Source organism: Hetaerina americana, unplaced genomic scaffold (assembly GCF_022747635.1).
Source record: "Hetaerina americana unplaced genomic scaffold, ioHetAmer1.1.p SCAF_10, whole genome shotgun sequence".
Lineage (NCBI taxonomy): Eukaryota > Metazoa > Arthropoda > Insecta > Odonata > Calopterygidae > Hetaerina > Hetaerina americana.
In genome coordinates this window covers 54327547-54354419 of record NW_027286070.1, presented here as the reverse complement: position 1 = coordinate 54354419, position 26873 = coordinate 54327547, and the positions used below count along the sequence as shown (strand labels likewise).

The 26873-nt window shown below is 35.1% G+C and overlaps 1 protein-coding gene across 1 annotated transcript in view; it reads right to left on the bottom strand.

Moving 5' to 3' along the window:
• Positions 1 to 1052: 1052 nt before the first annotated feature.
• The window catches only part of LOC139700334 (filaggrin-like), a 103820-nt gene continuing 77999 nt past the window's right edge, over positions 1053 to 26873 (bottom strand). Inside the window, exons 11-17 of the mRNA XM_071598974.1 lie at positions 26292 to 26471; positions 23635 to 23805; positions 10253 to 10450; positions 9810 to 9951; positions 7837 to 7993; positions 5066 to 5242; positions 1053 to 1202 (exon numbers count right to left, since the gene is read on the bottom strand). Coding sequence (XP_071455075.1) covers positions 1053 to 1202; positions 5066 to 5242; positions 7837 to 7993; positions 9810 to 9951; positions 10253 to 10450; positions 23635 to 23805; positions 26292 to 26471 — 1175 coding nt within the window. The remainder of the gene's footprint in view (positions 1203 to 5065; positions 5243 to 7836; positions 7994 to 9809; positions 9952 to 10252; positions 10451 to 23634; positions 23806 to 26291; positions 26472 to 26873) is intronic.

Sequence of the window (26873 nt, the reverse complement as noted above, 5' to 3'; positions counted from 1 at the left end):
AAAATAAAAGAGACTGCATATGTAGTTAAGGCTTTTTCAGGTAATATATTAAGTATGAGGGCTGCCAAGAAATTAACTTGTATTTCAGACTAGTGTGGTGATGGGTTCAGTTAGAGCTTGGTGTCTTATCATCTCTCTCCTCAGTACTCACCCTGCTACAGTATGAGTGTGTGCAGACTTGGCTTATTTTACAAAGCTCACTGCAAACTGTTAAAATGTGCAATACAATGGGAAATCCCATGATTTCTGAAGTGTAATCAGTGATTAGGTTCATACCATTTTGACACTGAGGGAGAAGAATATGTTAAGAAAAGTTTGTGTTTGATGAGAAAAATAATATACTATACCTTTACTAAAGGAATGCTTAAATCCTTTAGCATTGGCGAAGAATCTATCACCCAAACGAAGTCTGGCAAATTGTTCACCAAAGAGACAGCTACCAATTTGCCCTAAAATCCCACCATCATAAGGTACTTCTAGAAAAAGGCCAACCAATAAGTCCACATCATTGGGTCTGGAATACACACGACTCAGGTACTGTTTTGACTGGGAAAAGATGTAAATGGAAAATCATATATATAAGTAAAATAAACATTTTATTTAACCAGTGTACATATATGTATTGGAGCATAATTACTTAAAGGAACGGGGGTGGTTGATGTTACTAGAGCAGCTCTTTGAGAGCAATACATAGATTCAAAGACTTTTATAGTAGCTTTTGTAGGGCAGTGGTAAAGTTAAATATTTCATCTACAAATCCCTAATCGAGCATTAACATGTATAATCCCTTTTGCTGTCAATATTATTTATAACTTCTATGGTAAAGTGAACATTTGGTGCATTGCATAGGCAAGGCATACTTAAAAGAGAAACCCCATTTCCATGTATACATATATACTGATGGATCAAAGTTGAGTTTTTTCCAATTTTCATTTTATCAAAAAATGTCGTTTCTCCAGGAGATTGATTGAAAAACTTTTTCTCTTCCTTTGTGATTCAGTGCAGCAGCATCTATTGATTGTTTCTGAAGTCCCTCAAGTTATTGTTTTGAATCAGTAGTCAAATGCCTGTTGGTGGATGCAGATGTCAATGTTGAGGAAAGTTGTTGCTTCTGCTACTTGGAATGTGCATGCTGTTTTGTCATTTTTGTATGCAAAAGGATAAACAGAGAAATAATTGGCAGCTGTGCCTACTTTTTGGACCTATTATAATAAGAAAGGAGAGGTTAGACAATGGTCTCAAGACTTAAAAAGTAGCTGCAGAAAGGTGCATGATTAAGAGCGGGATGGCTGGCTTAATATCCAGACCAATGAAATCTTTCAACAAATGGACCAATAAAAGTGATCTGAAGGACATTTAATGATTAATGTTCTGCTAATAAATTTTCTCTTGTTAAATACTCCACTATTTGCCCAATTATTACAGAAAAGATCAGGTATTGCAAAATATGTACAACGGGAGTACTGAAAATGTTTATTGATCAACACAAGGAGCAAATAATATTGAGTGGACGAGCATTTTTGGACCTCTATCCCCATCCTGACCTTATACCAAGTGACACCTATTGCCTCCTTTTATCTTTGAAATAGTAGCTTGGTGGGCAATGATTTTAAGACAGAATAGAACCTAAGAACACCATTGTATCCTGGTTCAATTCCCCATTGACAAACTTTTTTGCTCATGGATCAAAGAAGCCGGTTCAGCATTACAAAAGGTTTTTAGAAGTGAACAGCAACCATGAAGAAAAGTGATGTAGGTGTTTAGGAAACTAAAGCCATAAATTAAAATCTTTTGTAAGGAAAATATTTCTTTTTGTGGACCGACAATTACTTCACTATTACTTTTTGAATATGCCTCCCATTCTACTCTGTATAATAAATGAGCGAAATGAGACCATAAAAACTTTGTATAAAGCCAACAATAACTACAATCATATGAGTATTAAGGGAAGAGTCAACCTCAGCCATACCCTTATAAATGGGTGAAGGATGAGTGAGGGAAATTAGGGGGTAAAGATAAAGTAAATAAGTAAATTACTCAAATAAAATAAAATGATATAGGGGGATTCAAAACAGAAAACGGTTGAACTAAAATATGATAAAAAACGCTCTGGATAAGGTGTACTAGATAGCATTGACCCTCACCCTTATCAAACACTCACTAGTCAGGGGCTTATGACAGAATTATCTCTACGCAAGCGGCCCGCTGATCATGCATAATTAAATAAAATAAATGCAAATTAATCACGTACTCTTTAGCTTGGATTTACTAAATAGCTTTGATCCTTGATAGTCACAAGCACTCACAAAACCAGGGCTTTTGAGAGGTTTCCCTCTGTGCCAGTGGCCCACCAATCACTCACTTTCTTGGGTATGCATAGCTTAACCCTTGCAAAACTCTCAGTGATATCCCATCACATTTTTGCATTTTGGGAAATAGGAAAAAGGCACTGGGGGTGAGATCATGCAAATAAGGAGGATGATCAAGGCTGGTGATTGAATTTTTTGCCAGAAACTGGCAAACAATCAATGCTGAATATGCAGGTGCATTGCCATGGTGAAGGATCCATCCATCGCCTTGAGTCAAATTTGGTCGCTAACGACACATGCGATCTCTCAAATGCTTGAGAACTCTAAGGTAGAACTCCGCATTTACTGCTTGTCCTTCAGGAAGAAATTCATGTAGAACAACACCTTCGACATCAAAGAAAACCAGGAGCATGACATTAATTTTTAATCGGCTTTTTCTAGATTATTTGCTTCAAGGTTCATCTTTTGCTTTTCACTCCTTGCTTTGCAATTTTATTTCAATTTCATATTTGTAAAACCACGATTCATCACCAATGATTACCCTGTTGAGAAATCCAGCATCATTTTCAAGTTAATTTTTCCTGTCAAAAACTCTTTTCAACCTTTGATCTGGCGTCAGCAGCTTGGGTACAATTTTTGCACACATATCTTTTAAAACTTAATTTTCATTTAAAATAATGTGCACTGTTGATTTTCCAAAATTCAGTTCATCAGCTATATTTCGGACAATTTTTTGACAATTGATAAGGACCAGGGGCCGCACAATGGTCAATGCTGTCGTCGCCATAGATGGTTGAAGGTCATCTGAGCCTTGCATTATGTCATGTCGACCATCTTTAAAATACTTAATCGACTTTAAAACTGATGTTTTCTTCAGAGCATTATCACTGTAAACAGTTGTCAACATTTCAGTAATTTCTTGATAACTTTTACTGCACTTCACAAAAAAACTTGATGATGATTCCTTGCTGATTTTGTCAATTTCCATTTTCAACAAACAGTAAAAACAAGGACAAGAGAAATTAACATAACTGGCTCATCCGAATAACAGCTTGACGATCCATAAAGCACAGATGGCTCGGGAAATAAAAAATAGTATATCCATCCATAAATATATGTAAATACACTTGCCCTGAAGGTATTGTTTAATCTATTGGAAATATCTCTCTAAATATTTAAGATGATACCCTTTAATGTGGCCACCAAAATATATTTGAAAATACATGAATTGCCGCTCACTAATTCAATAATCCAACAATTTATAGGCATACTGTATGGATGTAGGCAGCTATTATAGGAGTTATTCACTAATTCCTGTGGAGCTGCTAAAATAATTGAGCACAAAATTCTTAAAATAATATATGAGTTATTTGATGCCTGTTAGAGACAATTTAGTGGATATCTCTAACACTAGTTGATATCTATTAAAATTATGAGACATTCAATATTTTTTTAATGTATTTCCATGGGAAGGACAAATCTTGTGATTGAAAAACCATGAAGTTGGATATCATTGGTCCAAGGGTCATTCAGTTTGGCTTATAGAGGCTATTAATTTAATAAAGCTGTCATTTAAAGTGGTTCTTGATGAACCACATTATGTAGAAGTACCTAAATTAATTACAAGATGGACATATATTGACTGTTGTTCAATTTAAGCATTGACGTCCAGACAAATATTTAAACCAAAAGATCACTCAAGCCTCTTTTATTCCATTGCTCTCAGTGCTTCCCGCTATTGAAATGTATGTATTTATCTGTCAGTCATGTTCAACCTGTTAGCAGCAGGGCAAATGATGTTGCCCATGAGGAGATTTCTGGCTTTAATTAGTATGAAACACTATTTTCAATGCTTGTTTAGATTAAAGTGTGAATGTGTTGATTAGTATATTTTTAAGATAATCTGCATGAATATATTTATGTTTATTAATTCATCTTCTCCATTGGTCATAAATTCTAAGATGTATGATGTATCCCTCCTCTCAGTTCTTCTATTTAATAATCTATCCAGTCTTCAAGTACAAATATTTTTTCTCTATGGCATATATCATGATTTGTTTAATACATCTCATTCAGAGTCCTCTACTGTTTATATTCAAATTCACTTTTTCTCAACAATTATTCAATCAGACAATCATGTCTGAAAATGTGCCCAATAAGAGCATCCATTTTCCCTTCTTTCCAGAGTTTTTATTAGCCTTTATTCTTCTCATGCTACTTATATCTACATATGTTATTTAATCCATTGATTTGATCTTCATCATTATCGTCACATTTCCAATAATCTCAATCTTCTCATTTTCATTGTCAGTGTCCATGACTCAATACCACAGAGAAATATGCTCTAGAATATGCTTTAATGAGGTCTTATCCCTAGATTTATGCAGAAAAGTTGAATTAGCAAGGTTAAAAAGGAGGGCAAAATGAAAACTGTTTTTCCCTTAGAGTTTAAAGATGTCTCACAAAACCGCACAAACATAACAATGCAACAGTTTCAGAGTGTATAAATCATTTGTCTTGTCCATTATTCAAACTCAGATCCCTGTGAAGGTGAGTGATTTTTACACTCTGACATTGCTGTATTGTGATGCACATTTAGCAGATAATTCCGTTAACAGTTACTCTCATGGCATCTTCCACAGTTTCTCGGAATTACAGCATGGATCAAAAAATTAACCTTTGACAATATTTTTAACAAATTCTAGACAGGTCATGAAGCACAGGCTAGTTAATGATTTTATTTGGATATTTCTCACCTTTTTCTGCAGTGTGTCACCATATTCACCAAAATAATTGGCTCTTTTCAAACCACACAACACTCGGGCATCATTATATGTAGTAATTCCCATGTCCCGTCCCCTTTGAACATCATATGCTATCTGGTCCATTCCTATAAGCTTTCCATTTTTAGCTTCCACTTCTAGACTCAGGAACTGAAAAAAAGGATCAATAGTAATATAAGGAAATGAATAACGTTTTTCCTTTTAAAGAATCACTGCCTGGAGAATTAAATATTGATTTTCATCACAAGGTTTAGAGATTAAGGGCAAATTTAATATATATTCAAAAGTTTATTGTTGAGCAGAAAAAAATTCACATCTACTGTCCATACAAGGAATGAAATTTAATATGGTTCATTTCTAACTTTTCCTAAGGAGTTAGAGATGTGCATTAATTTTTCCAGATTCAAAAAATTTGGTCAGATAGGTACTTTTTCCATGTGCTACATGAGGAGATAATTTTATTTTTAGTTCACAGTTATAGTCCCCACAAATGTTCTCTAAAGCAATGGTGTATTCTATTGGATATAAAAAATAAAAAATAATTGAATTATTCTAATGTTTGAGTTATTGAACTACTATGCTAAATTAGCTGATAAGTATTCAGTCTTGGCTTGAGTAGAAATTTTTTTCTTCATAAGAGTGCCATAAAAAAATGTCACTTTTATTAAACATAATGTTAATGAAAACTAATATTAGGAAGTATTAACTGCTCTGGGGAAATGCAGAGTTAGAAAATATGTAGTGGAGGGATTTAATATTTGCATAATTGTGGTATGGATTATGTCACTCAGTATTAGGTAAGGAAAATGATGCAGAACATTTTATGTGAGTAATAATGACTGTGATAGCAGTGAAAATTTTGATGAGTGGAATATACACAAGCACACTAAATGATATGTGCAGTGAAAATTTTACATGCTGGGGAAATTTCCTTTTCAATTGTCTGTGTGATTTTCTTAGCTGGAAGAATGCAGTAATAGTTCCCTTGTGTAAATCGAAAGGAAGTAAGATAAAAGATAAGAATTAAAGAACAATTAGTCAGTTGAGTCAGTCTAAGAGTTGTTAGTAAAATGATAATTGAAAGAATATAGAAGGTAAAATTAGCCTGAGAGGTGCACAGTGGTTTGATTCATTTTAGGAAATGCATGATTCATCATTTGCTTTTCAGCCAGTGCTCACTTGAGTAATCAATGCATGTGCTAAGGGTATGGGTAAGAGGATTAGTATGTTAGTCAAATGACAGAGTAAAAAGAGAACATTTGTAGAAGTATTTGCATGAATCTGAAATGAATGGATATAGGATGTTATGAAAGTGGAACATGTGCAAAAAGTGTGTGGCCAGTGTATAAGTGAATGGAACTTGGAGTGACTGATTTCAAATAAAGCATTGTGCTGACCAAGGGTGGCTTATGTCACAATGGTAATTCAATGTGTTATGGGCTAATATGTGACAGGTGGATCACCATGATAGGAGTAATTATAAGAGATTTAAATTCACAAGTCCTTCTAATACCTCCATTGTATTATTAATAGCTGAGGGTCTAACAGATTTATGGCTCAGAGAAGTAACAGAGAGAATGCAATTGAGGATAAATAAAGGAGTCATGTTGAAAAAGTAGCATGAGAAGATATCGTCGTGATTGTAATTGACCAAATGATGAGCTAAAGGATGATTTCATATGGGTATCTCCACAGAATATCTATGAAAGAAGTTAGAACAGATGGAGACATTGAAACTATGTGAATGCTTGCAGTAAGGATATTGGTAGTATGTGAAGTGGATGAAAATTGAATGATTATTTGAGGAAGTATGCGTGTATTAAAGGTACTCTTCCTGACATTAATATAAGGATTCAAAACTTCATTGTGCTAGGAATTGCATTGCTATTGACTAAATGATGCGAGTACATGTTACTAGAGAAGTGTTTGGGATAAAAATATGAGATATAGAGTGAGGAACATGTCAATTATGAAACAATGGAGATTGAATGCACCAATTGAATATACTCTTCTGATGTGCTTACACTGAGAGAATAGGCAAAAGTTGAGCTATGGAACAGAAATGTGAGAGAAGAGTGAATTTTCAGTTTCAGGGGAATGGATAGAACAAGAGATTCATAAATGAATGCAGTTAGGACCCTCTATACAAGAAATATATTAAAAATTCCTTAAAAAGTAGAGCAAGTATGAAACAATGCATGATTGTGACACAGGCTGAGGAAGTATAAAATAACAGGACAGTATAAAATAAATTAGTAAAGATTGCAATTTTCCCATTATAATAAAAAATCTTGGCTATTTGACGGTGTTTATAATGAAAGGTAACAGAATAAAGGTAATTTATATATGTTACAATTTGACCATGATTTGTATACAATTACATTAAATAAATAGAATAGTAAGAGAAAAAGTAATGCCGAAGGTTCAGCTTGTTTCCTTATGATTTATATGCAAAGTGAATTCATTAGAGTACACTCTTGAACACAAAGCCCAGTGTTTTCACTTGATATTACGAGCAATGGTCGATATCTGAATAAAAATGGAATAATTATGTCCATATTTTTACTTCAAGGCACACTCTATCAGTCTGCCCATTCATATTTCCTGGATGACCTTGATAGCTCTTTATTTATCCCTGGGACAACTCAATTTCTGCTATACCATGACACTGTAATGGTTTGTTGAATCTTAAATGTAATGCTTTGGGTATTGTCCTTAGGTATTCAGTAACACTTCCTGCTTACCTCTGGAGCAAAACTTTGATCAAATGCTTCGGCCGGCTGTGTAGTGAGTCCTCTCAATATTGAATCTAGGTTGGCACCCGACTCCAGAATGTTTATGTTTCTCATAGTGGTGAACAGATCCGTTTCAGCTGTCTCTTTACGTTTCTCATCCATTAGGCTACAATGAAAATTACATGATGCTGTAAATCATTGGGGCTCAATAGCTCAAAAGTGTTCTACAAAGACCTTCCAAAAAAATATTGGTGTAATCTGGAACAGTTCATTATGGATCATAAAGGAAAGATTCATATCATTAAGAGAGTGCTCAAAACATTAATTTTTGCAATTTTTCTTAATTTGGGTAAATTTAAGGGTGGCTTAAAATTTGGTTATATTCCCATGGTTTTTGTGTCTTTTTCATATCTTTGACCGATTCCAACAATAGAGGAGTGTGAATTGGAAAACTTGAAGCACTATCATGATTGGTGAAAACAAATTTCTAACAGATAATCTTTTAGAAATATTTCATGAAATACAATAAGATTGTAAAACTTCTAATTTAATTGTATAATTCTATTTTCTGATATAAGACAATGGGCCTCAATCAGGCTCCACACATTCTCTTGATTCTACCTGGTAGTGGTCAAACTGTCAATAAACCATTTCTCTGGTTCAGACATCCCTCAAAGTGGTAATCAAACAGCATATGAAGGTTTCCAGTCTAATTATAGACTAAATATCCAGACTTACTGGAGAAACTGCCAAAATGATGACAATTAATGAAAAATCAAATTTGTTTAGCTTTAGTTCACTGACAAAGATGCACATACCACCAGTGCATTCCCTCCATAAAAGACCCCTCCTTTTGGGAGAGGTTTTTGAGGTGTGATTTAGGAAAGGGGAGGGATTTGATGCAGTAAATAGTTGGCCTGGTCTCCGGAAGAGACTTTTGGATGGAGGAGTTTGTTGGGATAAAGCAAAGGAATAGGAAAGTCAATGTAATCAAGTGTGTACCATAGGATCGTAGATCTTCAGAGGGCAACAGTACAAGCAATGTCCAAATGAAATGAGGGAAGTCAGCGGGTGAAATATTGTCGAAGTCAATTAAAAAGTTCTTAATTTTCAATATGATTTATTAGTAATAAAAAAGTGAAAGGTTGCTGACAACAAGAACTTCCTGTCATACAATAGTTCACAGTATATTGAGCAAAAATTCATTTAAAACTTGACTTCAGCTAAAAGAATTAAACATCATTTAAATTCAGGAACAGTTGAGGACTTGTCAAAGCTATCATATCTCAGTCAAAATTTAAAAATTTATGCCTTTAAGTTGGGCTTAATGATTTCATCTCAGGAGAAGGGGAACACACTTGCTTCCAGTAGATTTAAGCAAAACATTCGCCCAGTAGGTGCAAATCGATTTTCATTAATTGGCAAATTGTGCCCTCTTTAATCCTGTTACTCTAGTATATGCTTACTGAAATGATATCATTTCAACCCCTTTCGCATTTAATGCCTACTCAATGGATATTTTCTATGCAGAAAACATGTTTCAATCAAATAAACAAAAGCAAAACAATCAAAACACAGAGGATTTATTGATATGATCAGTGCAATTGACAATTCTGTGAATCATGCTTGTCATTGTCAGCAGGTTTGTGCCATTCCATGTTTCCAGAGCTAATTGTATTCTGTGTAAACCTATGTTAATGGCTATGATATCTAGTATATCTTGATGGCATATCATCTGAGACATCATCCTTGAATTAAAGGAAATAAATGAAAGGGTTGTGGTTGTGGTCTGAGATTTCTTGAACTCTTTTCTTGTATGTTTCATATAAATTTTCAATATTTACTCTTCATATAAAAATTATGCAGTTATAATACTTGTCTGAGTCCAAATATAAATTGAAGGAAATTTGGGTAGAAAGAATGGTATCATTCCAAAAATAAGACTAGAGTTTAGACAAGTCTTGTTTCTGTTGTCAACCCACCTTACGATTGAAGAAATTAGTGTACTACTTATAGAGAGACCAGTTGAAGCCAAGTCGCTGATGCCTCCAACATTTATTTGATGGTCATAGTCTGAGCTTAACTTGTTGAATGGTAGTTTTAATCTCTTCCAAGTTTCCTTTCCTGTGCCAGAAGGAAAACAAAGCCTATTTTAATTAACCGACCTTGGTCTTACCTCCATAAATCTGTCCAAATAGTGGAGTTAATTAAATATGCATTTGTCCATAAATACTAATTATAATTATTCATTTTTTACTAAATTTTAGCTATTTTTACTTCAAACTTAATTTTTTCCCTTTGCATTTGGGATTTCTGAAAGCATGGGATTACTCTGTGGTATATATCTTTCATGTCTCCTCAGAAGAGTTTCAAGTTTGGTATTACAAGGTAAGTGAAAAGAAAGGAATCTGATGGAGATACTCACCTAAAAGTGAAGGAAGCCATTCATTATAGATAATGTTTTGATATATGGCTATCATAATCTTCCTAGTTTGCTGGAATAGATCCTCATCATCCCAACTGTGATGCATTTCCTCCAGTCTCTGGGCTATGGCATTGTGTTGACGTACAAATAGGGTGTGCAGTGCTGCTGAAGTAATCATCTTGTTCACCTGTGAGCTACCTACAAAGAGAAGAGTAAATTATTTGAAATTAGTCAAGAACTAATTAATATTGTCTTCAATGCTTTCATGGAAAAATTTCTCTAAGTAGAATTAAAAAGTTACATCTTGGCTTAGGTCATCTATGTAATGAAAATGTGTATTTTGGGTACAATACCCATAAATATATATCATGATGGCCATTAGATGCTGTATGTGTAATAAAGAATTTAATGGAATTGAGAATAATCATGTAAAATGTTAAATGGGATACTTATTCTGTTGAATGCAGTTATGTAACTGCCTGATCATTGCTTAAGTAATTTGGTATTTGAGATGTACAGATTATTTTTCATATACATATACTTGTATACTTACCTATTAACAAATTTATATATATATATATATATATATATATATATATATATATATATATATATATATATATATATATATATATATATATATATATATATATATATATTTTCATCATATTTCTAATATATTCATCACCAATATTTAGCTTAGCATTCACAATAATTTCTCTACACAACATATCCAAGGCTAAATAGGAGTATGATAATATGGCTCATTATTTTTATTTTTCTAGAATAAATATACATAATTGGGAGACACATAACTACAGATAAGATGCTTTAAGATAAAGCCAAGTCCAGGGTTAATTTAAAAAGATTGCTTAAACATGCTAAATGTATTGCATGTAAGCTTTGGAGTGCCTTCCAAAACTGCTTTTTAAGAGAGGGATAGTTAGTGACTACAAATGACCCTTAAATGATATGGTGCTTGTGCAGTGTTGTGATCTTCTCTGTGAAAATGCCATATAGGAAAATGCTATTGTCTAACTCTTTTATTAATTTGAAAATTGAAGTGTAGGAGCCCTCTGAGGGTAGATTTGGACAAATATCAATTGTCTGGGCAAACTTTGAATGTGTTTTTAAACATGGATGGATATTTTCTAGTAAAAGTCATATTGCTGAAGATTCACGCTTTTGTTAAGGATACAAGTAATGAAAAGTATGGTAAACAAGGTTGAGAACCTCTGCAGCACTCAAAATAATTTTAGTGTATGCAATGAAATAAGATTCCCTTAGCATGATTGTAGCATAAACCTATTTATTTGAATGCATGAAAGAGGTGATTTTTAGAACATGGCCGATTTCATTGGTTACATATGATGAAAAATCAAGAATGTAACTCAGGTAATAAGTGCTTATAAAGTGCTGAATATTTAACCAACCACTGATTGGTAAATTTAGAAAGGGAGCCTGGAGAGAAGGTGGATTGCATGTAAGGTTGAGTGCTATGTAGATGTGAGTTAAAGGTAAAAAAAGTAGAATGAGAAAGGCATTAATGTCAGAAACTGGAGTATAAGTGAGGCTAGGGAAAGTATGAGAGGAATAACTTGTAGAGCAAATTTTACTCTTTCTATGATTAACGCATACCTATATTTAGCCTTATCTTCAGATTGAAGCATGTATTTGTATTAGCAAGCAAATATTCATGTCAAATTTCTCTTGATCCGTGTTCATTGACTGTGTATTTTTGATAAAATTAAATAAATCCATGGCTTTGATATAAAACCCCATCTTTTATTTGCGATTGTGGAGGCAAATTAACATTGCCAGGAGTTAGGAAGACAACTATCCCAGGAAAATATGCTACCTCAGAAAAATTTCTAGCTTTGCCACTGTATGAGGGGATAGATCAGGCCTACAAATTTAAAAGTAATGCACTCACAGAGTCTCTCAAGCCAAGGATTATTAGAAGCCTGGAAAATAATGAACAGATGTATAAATATGTTAGAGATGGAAGAACTATGACTTAAAATTGGACTTTTTTGCTATTTTTCCTCTATTAGGAATTGGCACAAAGGATATCATTTCATGAAGTATGCACACATCTTGTGTAAAAGTCAATGTTAAGCCACACTTCAAAGCATATATGTGGCATTATGTGTTCAGAGAAATAAGTTAAGGCATTTCTATTTTAGGATATTTGAATTAAAAATGATAATTGTACATCATTCATTGTGTATAGATATCATTGAACAAAAGATAAAGTTGACATTACAGGAAGTATTTTGACCCAAATTACTCATACAATGGCAAAAGATAATCTATCAACACTATGAAGACCAAGTTATCACAGTACATTTTAATATATTAAAGCAAATAGAGCTGATAATAAATACAAGATTCATAAAGGATACGATTTTTTGATATCATTCTTCACATTGTTTTTGGAAAATTAAATAAAAGAAGAAGAAAAATGTGGATATTGTCCCTGGTATCACATCTTGAAAACAATATATTTTGTTACAATTAAATCAAAAATCGTTTCAAATGTGGAGGTTTTAATTTTTACGAAATGTGAATATTGGCATGATATTCAAAAATTGAAAAAATTAAGGAATTAAGTGTAGTAGGAATACTTTACTTCATTCTGAGGCTGATATCAAAGTTCTGAGAGAGAATTGATAAATTCAGCAGGAATTTATTAATTTATTTAGCAGTCTGCAAGCCACCACTAAGGTGCATGGCAGAAGGTAAATAGGTGCCAGACTACCCTTGACCCAAAGCACAATTTCCTTCTACTGTGGTCAACCAAACCTTATTTAAATCTTATTCCTTATCATTCATTAGAAAAATGACATCTTAAAAGGATCTGTTCTGCATGCACTTAATATCTCAAATTTTATAGGCCTGTTCTCACCTTTCATAAAAAATGGGGTTAATAACATATTTCGTACATCATTGGTATAGAGACATCCTTCCAATTTATTCAAGAGATTTAAACTATAATTTAGCCTTCATTCCATGAGTGAATCCCAGCATAGATCCTCTAAAAATTTTTATATGCTGGGCAGTTTGTCATAGCTACATTTCACGAATCAACTCCTCCATGCTGCATGGGTGAATGATTTGAATCAAGCAATCAAAAATATAGCTCAGAAATCAGAAGAGATACAACAAAATGAGGAAATAAAAGTGAGAAGCTGAAAGCAGACTTCCTTTGAGGGGAAAAATTTGATCAAGATAATCATTTTCCTGCCCAAAAAGCAATGTAACTTGGGAAAGAGAAAGTTTAATGAACATCAAGTACAAGATATATCAAGAAAAGACACCTGGTGAAATGAAGAGAGCAATACTGTGCTCTCAGAAGGTCTGGTTAAAAAGCAATGAAGCTCCTTGGGAAAACTTTTATGAAGCATTTGGCACTCTGACATGTCAATGTTATATCTAGAGTATAATACACCAGTTCCTTATGTAACTTGCAAACAGAGACTACTAATTATTACAAGTACACTACTGATTTAAGCTAGAATGATAAAGGAAGTTTAAAAGAATGCATAGTGCCAATCAAACTTATTCTATATATAGTATTCTATCCCACATGTTTGATTATGGTAGGAAATTGCCTTACCAGAAAGGTAGCAGGGATCATCCTTCGATTTAGCCCTGCATTCCTTCCTTGCATCTTTAACATTTGGTAGGAAAGGGTGATGGCATTCAGGATGACCTTCATAATGCACTCCTTTAGTTTTCAGTTGTCCCTTTCTGTGAGTCCTCAATTTGTCAGATTCCTTTTCGCTACTCCCATAGATGGGGGAGAGGTCAAGGTATGACGTTTTCATGTTGAGCTAAGATTTTGATAGCATGAGAGAGAGAGAGAGCATTTAATGAAATCTTGTTTCACGTACAATCCCTGTTTGCATTAACTTTATGACATTTCACTATTTCTTTAATGCCCAGATGAATTCCAGTGCCCCATATACACCATAGTGAATTTTTTTGAAAATAAACTTTAATTTAAGGCAAACAATCCAGGTATTGTAACAAATTTAAATTTCAATTTCAGATATTAAAATGAATTAACAAAAGATGCATAATACATGTACGTAATTCCTGAAAGATAGCTGGAATGAAATTACACAATACTCATCTCTATTAATTACAGCAATACTGCAAGGGTTAGCACTCTTCAGTGAGTGTGTAGCTCTCTAACAGCTATTGAGGTGTGTGAAGGTCCAACAGAGGCACAAAGCAGTGAGAGAGGATGAAATTTTCAGAGGGTGGCCAAGGTGCGCACACAGTTTGAGATAGAATTTTCTTACTCTCTGCTTTGTTGTCAATTGCATCATATGTGCTTAAGATATGTGAAAGAGCTGCTGCAGGAGTTCCCTCAACCTTCAGCCATCTCATCGGTTGACAAAAACCTTCTTAAAGAGAGGTCACATGTGTACCTTGACTGTTGCAAATGGTCTTGTTTCCTAAAGCATTGAATTAATTTATAAGTTCTCTGAGGACAGTCTCAAATGCAATGTTAAACTTTCAAAATTTCATACTCCGTAACTGATGTATGTAAGATGTGCTGCAACATTTGTTATCACCAGCCAACTCCATATGTGCAAATGACAATGAATTTCAAATTGACTTTTAGCTTTAAGAAATGGGTCCCACATCTATATACTGGTCATGATTATTTATCCTCAGACATCTTCCAAAATAGTATCCATTTGAGCTTAATCGCCCAAATCTCAGTTAAAAACAACTATTTGACATCCAGGTGTGGTGTCCTCAAATATGTTCTCAAACATTACATCACATATATGATATATGCCACCTAGGCGGAAGTCTCACCAGCTTGGGTGGCATTCCTTGTATTTGTTTTGTGGAAAATGTAAATAGAGAGTAAAGTACCTTATTGCAGATGATGTAACTTCATTCAAAGGATCATATGATAATATCAGAATGAGATATAAGAAATTAGTTGATTGTTTCAACTGAATGACACCACTCACCTGATTGATGGGATGATTATTCTTCTTCTCCTTCCCACATGTAGTTTCGGTTTTGATCCTTTCGTAGTGCATACATTCCTGTTTAAATTTGGAGAAGAATGGGTCCTTATTTGAGATTTCAATGGGCAGGCATGTTTTTGGGAGGTCCTCCTTTGGGAACATCTTATTTTTTCTGGTACAGCACTGATTGGAATACATTCCTTCTGCAGTGTCCACGAGGAGTGATTATAAAGTGGAATGAGAAGAGTAACAATAAAGTGAAATGAGAAGATTTAGTGAGTAAGTGGTCTGCTCCAAAGATTGCAGAGATTATGTCTCCTTAACCTTATATTTTAAGAGTTTTGCAATAGATAGATAGAAGTCTTTTTTTTGGGCGAGGTTGAGACCTAATGGTCCCTTCAATTAACCCTTCATCACATGCATACTATATTAGGCATAAAATTCATAATTACATGCATAAATACACACAGACTGACAAACATTCACTATGCACAGATTTGCACATTGAGAAAAAAGTATTTAAATAAATAAATAAATATATATATATATATATATATATATATATATATATATATAAACATACACACACATCCATTTTCATATATATATATATATATATATATATATATATATATATATATATATATATATATATATATATATATATATATATATATATATAAATTAAGGGTATACCTAAACATGCACTCTTACCCAAACTAAATTATATTGAAAAAAGAGAGCAATAAAATAGGAAAGTCTAAGCAAAGAATGAGGTTTATGGGGAAAGCTAGGGAGAGCATGGCATTATTCACCTAGTAAAAACCCACAAAGGAAAACACTCACAAAGAGAAGGGGGTGTGAAAAAGCTGCAAAAACCCTATTAATTACAGGAAAAATACATATACATTGCTACAATCATTTTTCACAAAGCATACATATTACTGAGTTACTGTGATTGAAATGAGAAATTAATTATATTGACAAGACATGAGGGATAATGAGAAACATAACATTAACTAAAAATCATGATGGAAAATTCTACTGCTTGAGATGGCAAAAGAAAAAGTACAAAACAGTCATCTGTAAATCAGCTCAGGGAAATGAGGGAGGGTATATCGTACATTCGGTTTTGTACCCGAAGAAAATTAACTTATTTAGTGCTCTCCTAAATGTTGTTGTTGATGAAGATTTTTTTATGTCATCTGGAAGAGAGTTCCACAGATGTCATGCTTTAACATAAAAAGATTTTTGACAAATTTTCATGTGATGATGTGGGACAAGAAGTTTATTACTACCCCAGGTATTCCTGTGGTAAAGTGAGCTGATGGAGAGGAAATTTTTGTATAAATATTTAGGTATGTGGTTTGAAAATATCCTTTAGAAAATTGATAAAACATGTAAATGTCTTCAACCTTATAGCTTTAACCAATATAGGTCCTCTGGAGTTTGATTTTCAGTTTGCCTGAAAGGTCTTGGCATACTATATCACAGTAATCAAAATGGAGTATGAGAAGAGAGGATACAAGAAGCACCTTTAAGGAGGGGGAGCAATGTGCTTTAACATTATCAGTGAATGCAGGAATGCATTTATTTTCTGCAGATAGCAATTGCATGATCAGTTCAAGATAATGCTTCATTTATGATTAAGCCTAAATTATTTACTGTCCTTAGGTATGGTAATATAGATCCTTACAATATTAGGGGTGGAAGTTTATCAATACTTATTTTAGAATGTAGTTTATGGTCTCCAATTATAATGGACTGACTTTTGATGGGGTTTATTTTCAGTAAATTTTTTATTCCTCATAGTGATAACAGCAAGATCTGAATTAATTTTGTTAATAATTTTATGTAGGTTGTGAAGACAGCAATGGTGATACATTTGTGAATCATCAGTGTAAAGGTGATGATTGCAATTAGAAATACATTTACTAATATCATTTATATGCAGGGAAAAAGGCAAGGGTCCAAGAATAGATCTTTGTAGAACAGCCCAGTGTGTTTGAAGCCAGTTAAAACATGAGTTAGGTGTGATGACTCTTTGAAATCACTTACTAAGGTATGAGTGAATCCATTGTAAAGACTAGGAAGAAAAAGTCAGGATATAAAGTTTTGCTAAGAGAATATCTTTGTCAATTGAGTTGAAGACTTGTGTAAAGTCTAGCAGAGTCATTATTTTTACCTCTTTGGTATCCATGGATAGTTGGATGAAATCTATTAATTTAAGGAGAGCAGTAACAGTACTGTGAGATGATTGCCAGACTGTATAGGATCAAGTAAATAATTTTCATTGAGAAACTTTGAGATTTGTTCATTCATGAGTCTCTCAAATGCTGTTGATAAAGGAGGCAAAGTACTGATTGACCTGTATCCAGTATCATTAGTGGGTGTGGATTATTTTGGGATGAGATGGATGAAGGCACATTTTCAGAGCAAGGGATATAGTATGTTCCAGTTAGGATTGACCAATTGAAGATATGAGTTATAACAGGAAGCACATTGGGAAGTAATTTTTGTATTAGAATCGCTGAAATTCCATCAGCTCCATTTGAGGAGGGCTTGATTTGTTTAAGGGCCTGCAGGACTTACATTTGTGCCACTGAAGAAATTTTGAATGAGCTTTCAGCAGAAATTAGAGTTGTTCCAGAATTATACAAGTTGTCTAAGTATTCATTTTTCTCATTATGACGAACTTCTACTACATCTTGCCTGAATCTGTTGAATATATTTCCCACCAAGATCAGTTTCTGTCGACAGGGTATTGAATAAACAGTTTATATCATCTAAGGAAATGCCAGCAGGTAGGGAGTATGGATTTTTAGTTTTGCCAACTTCAAGCTCTCCCAAATTTGTAATGGGGACTTGATGACTTGCTTAGTTTTGTTCTGCAGTTTTTTTGTAGGCATTGAATAAATTTTCGTTTATATGTTTTTTAAACATGCTATAGGCTGCATCATGCCTGTGCATCAAGGCTTTTATTTCATCTGTTATCAATGAACAGTGTGCTTTTGACAGTCCGATTTTTCTTAATGGTGTATGTTTGTCTCCTAGGTCATTTAAGAACATATTAAATAGTTCTACTTCTTTACCTATGCTGTTGATAAATTCTATAGACTGCCATGGAATGATAGTAGCATTGGATACTAGGTCTTTGTCATCTATGGACTTGAAATTGCGAGTAAGAATGAATTTCTGCTTACATTTAGGACATCTAACTGAGAATGTTAAAAATAATGCATCATGCATGGATAATCCTGGGGCAGAAAGTTGCCTGTATGTTGTGATTTTGTCAGGGTTGGCTGTAATTATTACATTTAGCCATGTGGCTGATGAAGATGTATAATGGATAGGTTCTTGGGGAGGTATGATAAGACCAAGGTATGACATAAAGTTAGTAATTGTTTTAGAGTCATTAGTTGAGGAAAGATAGTTGCCATTAAAGTCATCAATAATAATTACATGGCCGTATTCAATTGTTTCCAATTGCTTCAGGCTCAAATTTGTGAAAGTTCACATTCATTAAATTAAGGACACAATATATTTTTCCGCTGTACTTTATTTTTGTACCACTAGTTTCAATGCTTAGGCGTCATCATCAGGTACAAATTATTCAAGTTGCGGAGTAGTACGGAAATAAAGAAGAGTGGAAAAATACATTGTATTCTTCATTTAATGAACATGGTCATAGTTTGGAATGTGGGAAGATAAGGCTTCTTCCAAGTCGGAAAAGAACCCACCTTGGGTGGGCAGTAAACGATGCCTCAAAGAATTTTTCATAGGTTGAAGGTTATCTCCAAAAATGCAAACTCAGGTCTTTTGCAGGAAATGGAAGAACTTTTTGATATAATTTTAAATTAGAGATCTTTTTTCATGCAGACACCTATGCCTCCACCACCCTTACCAATACGATAATGTTGATAGAAGTTGTTGCCTGGGATGCCAACAGATGTGGTAGACATATGAGGCTTAAGACGAGTCTCAGCAATGGAAATTGAATGAACATCATTGTCAGGTAAAAGTTGGTGTAATTCATCAAGGTGTGCAGAGAGGCTTTGGGCATTGAGGTAAATTATTTGAAAAGAATGAGGGTGAGATCTAAAAATGCTGCATGAGGTTAATTGATTGTTAAGGAATTTGCTTGCAGGTATGTATCATTCATGTTGATCAATGGTTGAAGAGGAAAGACTTCTGCCTGAGGTGATCAAGGTATTTTGAGTGGGAGGCCTTGCTGCAAAGATGTTGTATGGGGGGGGGGGTATTGCTGTGGGTGTCCTGCCATGGAGATAAGTGTGATAATGAGTGTGGGCATTTTGGAAGGGGTAATGGTTTATGGGTGACGACTGGGAGGGATCTGGGAGTCAAGAGTGGTTTATCATACATCTTAGATAATTCTGGAAATAGCTCAGCTATCAAAGTTAACATAAGCAGAGGCATAACAGGAAAGAATTCAAATGTTACTTGGTTAGATCCAAATATTGACAGGATTAAAAGCTTTGGTAAGTTAATGGCGATACAAGGTAATGGTTAAGGTAGTCTACAAGATCATTCATTAAAGCACTAAGAAACTAAGAGGCACTATTAATCAGCATAGATGGGATAGGCACTAAGCACTGCACTACGGGAAGGCTAAACAAGTGCAGGAAGCAAATAGATAAAAATCCTGTAAACTCTATTGAAAAGGAAGGCACTTTTACTGAGTTATGGGAAAAGCACTAGGCACTGACAATCAATCACTTTTCACTAAATTATTACTAAATACAGCACTATGGGATGATTATATAAATGGAAAAAAGAAAAGAAAACTATTTCAAAGGGAGGCACTATTTAAGACAACTATAGGGAAAGCACTGGGCACTGACATTAAATCATTTTGCATTAAATGACTTCACAATATAGATCAGGAACAGTCAAGCTGGATCCAGGAGTGCAGGATTTAGATGAGGTTAGAGATGCAGGAATAAGATAGGTTGGGAAGTCACAAGCACAGAATCAGATAAGGCAGATCAAGAGCAATTGTCGGATAGTGGGCAACAAGAAGGTAGAGGCACAAAGCACAGAAGGCAGGAATTTTGAGCAGCAAGAAGCACAGATAAGAAAGAGTGCAGCACGATAAGGTACTATGAGGGATTAATGTTTTTGCGGCTGTAAAGAAAGCACTGGCAGGTGAAAAATCACTGTATTAAATTATTTTACGCTATCTGCAAGCAGTTAGTCAAAAATATTCATGGTAGGCCTCACTGGGTAAGCGGTATCCACTCCTTGGTGAAATATTTTGAGAGTTATAATCAATACTCGCCTGCTGCATGTCTCCTTCATTTGAGACAAAAACCCTTGAGCGATTGGGTTTTAAGATACTTATCTCCCCATCTTGGGTACATACATTCTTTGGCCTGGTGAGATCTTTGGCGGTAAGTAGTAGACGCTTCGTGGTAGCTGTGTATGATTCCATTATGAGAAATCCGCTTGCTTTCAGGGTTCTTTTTGCCCTCCAGTAGTAGTATTTAGGGGAGGCGACTGAGTTCTGAGGTCATTTGTGCCATAGCGGATGGACAGTAAAGGATGAAGGGTGGAGAGAAACCTGGCATCAGCATTAGCTTACTCTTACTCTACGAAAGGTGCCAAGGGGTCTGCAGCTTAACCTCCCATCCGATGGACGGTGTACTCACTCGAAGTACCCTCCACAAAGCACCTCAAGTAGGGATTGATATGCCTCTGAAAAATATTCAACACCACTGGGATTTGAACCCAAGTACTCTGGGTGGGAAGTCAGTATGATAGCCACTGTGCCAATCCCAATCCCTTTTTTGCCCTCCAAACTTGATCTCCTCTGCCTTGTCCTCCTGTCCTTTCTCTGTCTTGATATGAAATAAACTTAACTATGACAGGTCAAGGATGTTTGTTCAATTCCTAAAATGAATGTATTCTGTGAGCTTGGTCAAAGGACATGGGGTTCATGCTTACATTTAGTTTAGTAGCGAAGAAATCTGTGGTTAAGTGCAAGCAGTTTTCACTTTTTTCTTCTTTGATCTTATGCAGAAGAAGACAATTTCTTTTCGAATACTGTTCATGATCATTAAGGCAGTGATCAAACTTGGAGACACACTCTTCAATATCCTTCAACCTTTCAGGAAGATGCTATAGGTTTCTGTTGATTATTTTAGAATTTGACAAATCTTTCTACAAGTGGTAATTTTCAACTTCGTTTCTTGAGAGCTATCCTTTGTAGTTTCAGGCTCTTCTTGAAAACTTCATCTGGTTTTATTTATTGTTTCCAGCATGGACTTCGACTAAGCATGGTCAAATGAATGATTGTCCTATCGTCCATAATGGTTGGGAGGCATTGCAGCAGCAAGTTTGTCTGGGAGTAAAAGTAGGATGGAGCGACCACTAGATATGTAAACCCTCCACGAGCATTTAAGAAAGACTGATCTGACTGCAATGGGTTTGTTGGAATAAGAGAGAAAAGATCAGGAAAGACATTTGGAATTCAGCACAGTATGAAGGTGATAAATGAATACTATGAAATCATATTGGATTATATCGAATTTATTCAAATTTTGAAGCGGGTCAATATTATCAGTGGTCTAACAATAAATGTACCATTGTGAGTAATAATCATCTTTAAACAAACAGGTTGTTTGTTTTTGTCACAGCAAGACTTTTCAAATCAGGTTGAACCATGTTTTATATTATATATTCTGTCTCCAATTATAGCACCATCTCTCATACACACACTTGCCTACCTTTTGAATAGCACAGTGATAACTTTTCAAGCTGTCTGAAATAATTATACATGCTATTTGCCATATTAATAATGAGTCCAAGAATGGGATGGTAACAGTCTTCAAACTGTTATATATCTTAACAATTTCTTTATTCTTTCATAATTCCTTGATGTCTTTATTTTATCATTCTTCACTTGCTTATCATTGTTTATCCTGGACCCCGCTTAAGCTTTAAGTCTTATCTTCAAATCATGGTCTTCAGTATCCTGCCAAATGATGTGCCCAATTAAGTTGGCCCCCTTTTTCTTGTAAGAATCTTCCCATCACAATCAATTATTTCATTCCAGGGTAACACAGTAACTTTCTCAACTTGTTCCTGTATATTTCTTCCTCCTAATTCATAAATGTTGGCATGTAATGACCTAGTTCATTGGTACATTTAACTCTAATAAAAATATTCTCTCAGTAGGTTACTATATATTTACTACACTTCCACCAACCTTTATTGCATTATTAGTTCCACCCCTTACTGGCTCCCTTCCCCTCTGATCTATATTATCCGTTAACTATCACTCCATTAATCCTCCCCGAGCCCTCTATCTTACCCTATATAGCCCTACAATATATGTATTTCCTCTTTCTATCTCCTGCTGTATATTTTATAATTTGCCTGTCCTCAAAATCTTCCCAAAATCTTCCTAAAGCCAAGCTACTGGCTCTGCCTGTATCTTTGTTCTTGCTGCTGTTGACTCCTTATTGCATCGATTTCATGTAATGCTAGTATCTCATGTAATGGCAGTGGTTGCCTCTTCTACTGCTGGGAATTACACACAAAGCCAATAGTTGCCAGAATTCATCTTTATAATGGTGTCCTTCATTAAGTCATGGGATAAATAAATCAGGTGGTTTTCTGGTACCTTCCTGAATAGCATTTTAAGTGTGACACCATCATTCAAATTGCCGTCCCACTGGAGCCAAATGTTTTTGCAGCCACCTCACTGACGAACAGATGCTGCACAGACTACCTTTCATCTAGCACCAGCAAATCATGGCTGACCATACTAGGAACAATTATCATTTCTCCTGACATTGCAGCTCCAGGGGTTATCAGAATACATTAACCCTTCCACCATTTCAAGGTGCTAGACCATGGGGAGATATAGCTCACATGTTTTTAGATCCTTGAACTAAATAGTCTTCACTTCAGATTTTAGGAAATTTATATGACTCTTGACATAGTTTTTCTGGTTATGTCTTGTGGCAGAGATATTTTGTAGCATACCAAAAATGATAGCATTGGTATTAACGATTTTGAAACGAGAAGTAAAGGCTTTCTCCATATCTTACCTTATCTTTGTAATGCAAATTACTCATTTTGGGAGGTGCTAATTGAGTAAGATTTCGCTTTATGTTTATACATTTTACCTACCATTCCATATGTCATAATGTCTTTCTCCAGAAAGCTCTGTTGATTAGATAGGTGTATATGTTCTTACATCCTAGAACTGAAGAGTTAGAACTTCAAATATAGGAAATTTATGCCTGGTGACTAGCTATTCAGTAAATATCTTGTGACAGGGATAATTTGTTACATACTGGAAAAAATAGTATTGGTGCTAATGATTTCTAAAGATGAAAGAATTCCTCCGTCTCTTACCATGTTCTTTCACCATGAAAATATCTTCAGTCACAAAAATCCAGAAAATGGCTGCAAGTTGTGTGGCATACTTGTGTTTGTTAGGCTTGCTGTTGAATATATATGATGTGACCTTTCTGCTGCTTGGTAATGGCTTGTGATCAATCTCAGATCTTCGAGGACTACTCCTACCTATGCAAATAAAAAAGGGTATGGTAAAAATCAAGAAAAATATGCTTTGATATGCACATGATTATTTCTATCGTTTATGAATAATTATGATGCATTACTTGGGCAGTGAAATACCATGTATCTTGCATTGGGTAAGAGCATTCCCTGGAAAATAAAATAATATCTGTAATGCAATGGATCCTAACCTATGAATGGGAAGCCAAAAAGTTCAATGTAGCATAGGAGAAAAACTGATGGAGTATTCAGTTTTTAATGGTTTTGGTTGCCTGTTTGCCCATTTGATGTAATTTTGGCAGCACTAGTAAGCTCAATTTGTATGTGCTATTGAGTACTGATAGCCTGAAGGTAAAATGTATAACTACCGCTCAAGGTCTTCCTTCATATATCACTGGAGCACCTTGCCCTCTTGTATTCTGCATTCCAATCTGATCACTATGCTATTTTGTGCTTTGAATGAACATGCTATGAACCAAATTCAGTTTAAATATTAAAGAATATTTTTATTATAAGAATATTTTACATATTTGGATGTGATATTCAGCATCTTAATGCATAAATAAAGACAATGCTTCTAGTTTAGCTATATTAAAGTGCCTCATATATTGCAGAAATTAAATAGCTGTCTTGGAAAAGATGCAAAATAGAGGAGCCTAGTAACTTCCTAAGAATGCATGTATATACTAAGAGAGTACTCCTTGCCAAATAGATAATTCTGTGAGAAAAACTCTATGGGCAAAATAATCATGTGTGTACCATTTAGATTTATATAAAGTTCAGTATATATCTGTGCATTAAAAACTATAGATAATTAAAAAACCATAAACACAGTAATCAACCCAAAGGTCGGTTTGGGAGGTGATGGTAGAATTCACTCAATACTAAGCCTGACAGCATGTTAAATTCACTTATCAGGGTAGGGGGGGCAGTTCCTTTCCCTGTGCTGGTTATGGTTTCCAAGGAAGATATGGTACCCGAAAAATCACATAGTCTGGGTGGGGCTGAAGGTGCTCAGAAAGGCTTGCCAGGGAATCAAACCCGGGCCTTCCAGTCAGTAGTTCAATGCTCTATCCCTGGAGTACCACGACCCACTATAGGTTAATATACGAGGGTCATCCGGAAAGTAGTACCCGTTCGTGAAATAAAGACACAAAAGTAAATATTAACAAACATAAAAAATTTTATTTGAAAGAGGATACTTTAAACTACTTCTCAACATAATCTCCAAGCAAATTAAGGCATTTGTCATAACGTGTGACAAGTTTCTGTATTCCTGCTGCATAGTCCTTCGCCGCCAGCTCATTGAGATACGCGAGGGACCCATCTTGCACAAATTTTTGCATAATGCAGATGGTGTTTAACAATTTCATGAACAATTGTTCGAGAAACATTGGGAAAATGCTCACAGATGTCATCAATTGTGATGCGCCGATCGTTCCTCACGAATTCGTCAACTGAGCTCACCAGTTGGTCTGTAATGACAGACGGTCTCTCCGAACGCTCATCGTCGTGTGTGTTCCCCCTCCCCATGTTGAAGTTGCGACACCACCGCCGAACAGACGACTCGTCCATTACATTGTCTCCATACACCTCCTTTAATTGGCGATGAATATCACATGGGCGAACGTTTCTTGCATTGAGGAATTTAATCACTGCCCTCACTTCACAACTGGCGGCGTTCTCAATTTTTTTAAACATTGTAAACAATCACAGAAACAACACAGGCAATGCTAGCGTCACGCAACTTGGCTCAGAGAAGGCAGACAAGCCACTGAAGCTATCTGACCTCGTCCAGCGGCTACTCGCGTCGTCAGCACTTCATGCGGCACGAACGGGTACTACTTTCCGGATGACCCTCGTATGTATATATTCCAGGGAAAAGCAATAAGCTTGACTATATCATGGTCACTTAAACCATATGAACGAATTGGTCATATTCTACTACGATGCACTGTGGTGCTTATTTTAGTAGTATTTTTCTCGAAGTATATTCAACTTTGATTTACTAAATTAAGTGAAATTTTAAAGTTTAGGCAGTATTGTCTCTTCATGGGTAAATGAAGCACCACCACCAAATAGGTGCCATCTAGGGTTGACTGCTTCCCCCACCCCCAACAATGGGACCACTGATCTAAAGCAATTTGTATCTCAGCAATCCCAATATTTTTAATGCTATAGGTTATTTAAACTTATCAAAATAGAGTTGCTTTTTCCATTAACAAGATGGGTTACTGGTAATGGAAAAAGGTTACTGGTGGTTGAGTTTAATATTTTTCCAGCAATCAGTAATAGGGATCCTACACCCTCTCAAATATGTTGAAACATTTCACCCAATAGGTCCATATAATAAATGCCTAACATGCCTTTCTGGCTGCACATATTGTTATCAAGGCTGTATCCTAAAACTCTAATCTACATGTACTTAATATCACGTAATATGACACTGTTCAAACTAAAGTAAAATGCATAGGAATTAAATAGCTACTCACCATCACAATATCTTGCTGATGCCACTCTTGAGAGAGGAGTTTCTGTGATGCCGCTGTTAGGATGAACCAGATTGTTGCATGTTCCATCTAGAGTGCGATAGGGACAGGAGGGGCAATAGCATTGCTTCCTAGAGTTACTGCACTTTTCCATGTGATGCCTCCAGTCCTCAATAGGCAGACCTGAAAAAAGTGATGCAGGCATGAAAAAAGTCACCCAAACAATGGCTCAACAATGAAGCTATTGAAGGGACTGTGAATGTGAGGAAAGCTACTCCAATGTGTTCAAGATAAGCTTAGTATAAGAAAGTTTTCTCTATGAGGGACCAATGTTTTGGCTGAAGAAAGTAACTCAAACAGCTAAAAATCGATGAGGGAAATCATTTCTAGTACTTTTCTGACTGGACACTTGGAGCATTCAACAAGTAGATCAATATAAAATTCATCAATATCTTTGTTTTTCTCCAGAAAACTAATGGTTAGAGAGCAAGTTAAGTGAGAAGGTAAATGATAGAGCTGTCAGAGTGCATGGGAGATGTCATTAAAAAGGGAAGTATCGAGCACTTCATTCAACTATTATAAAAC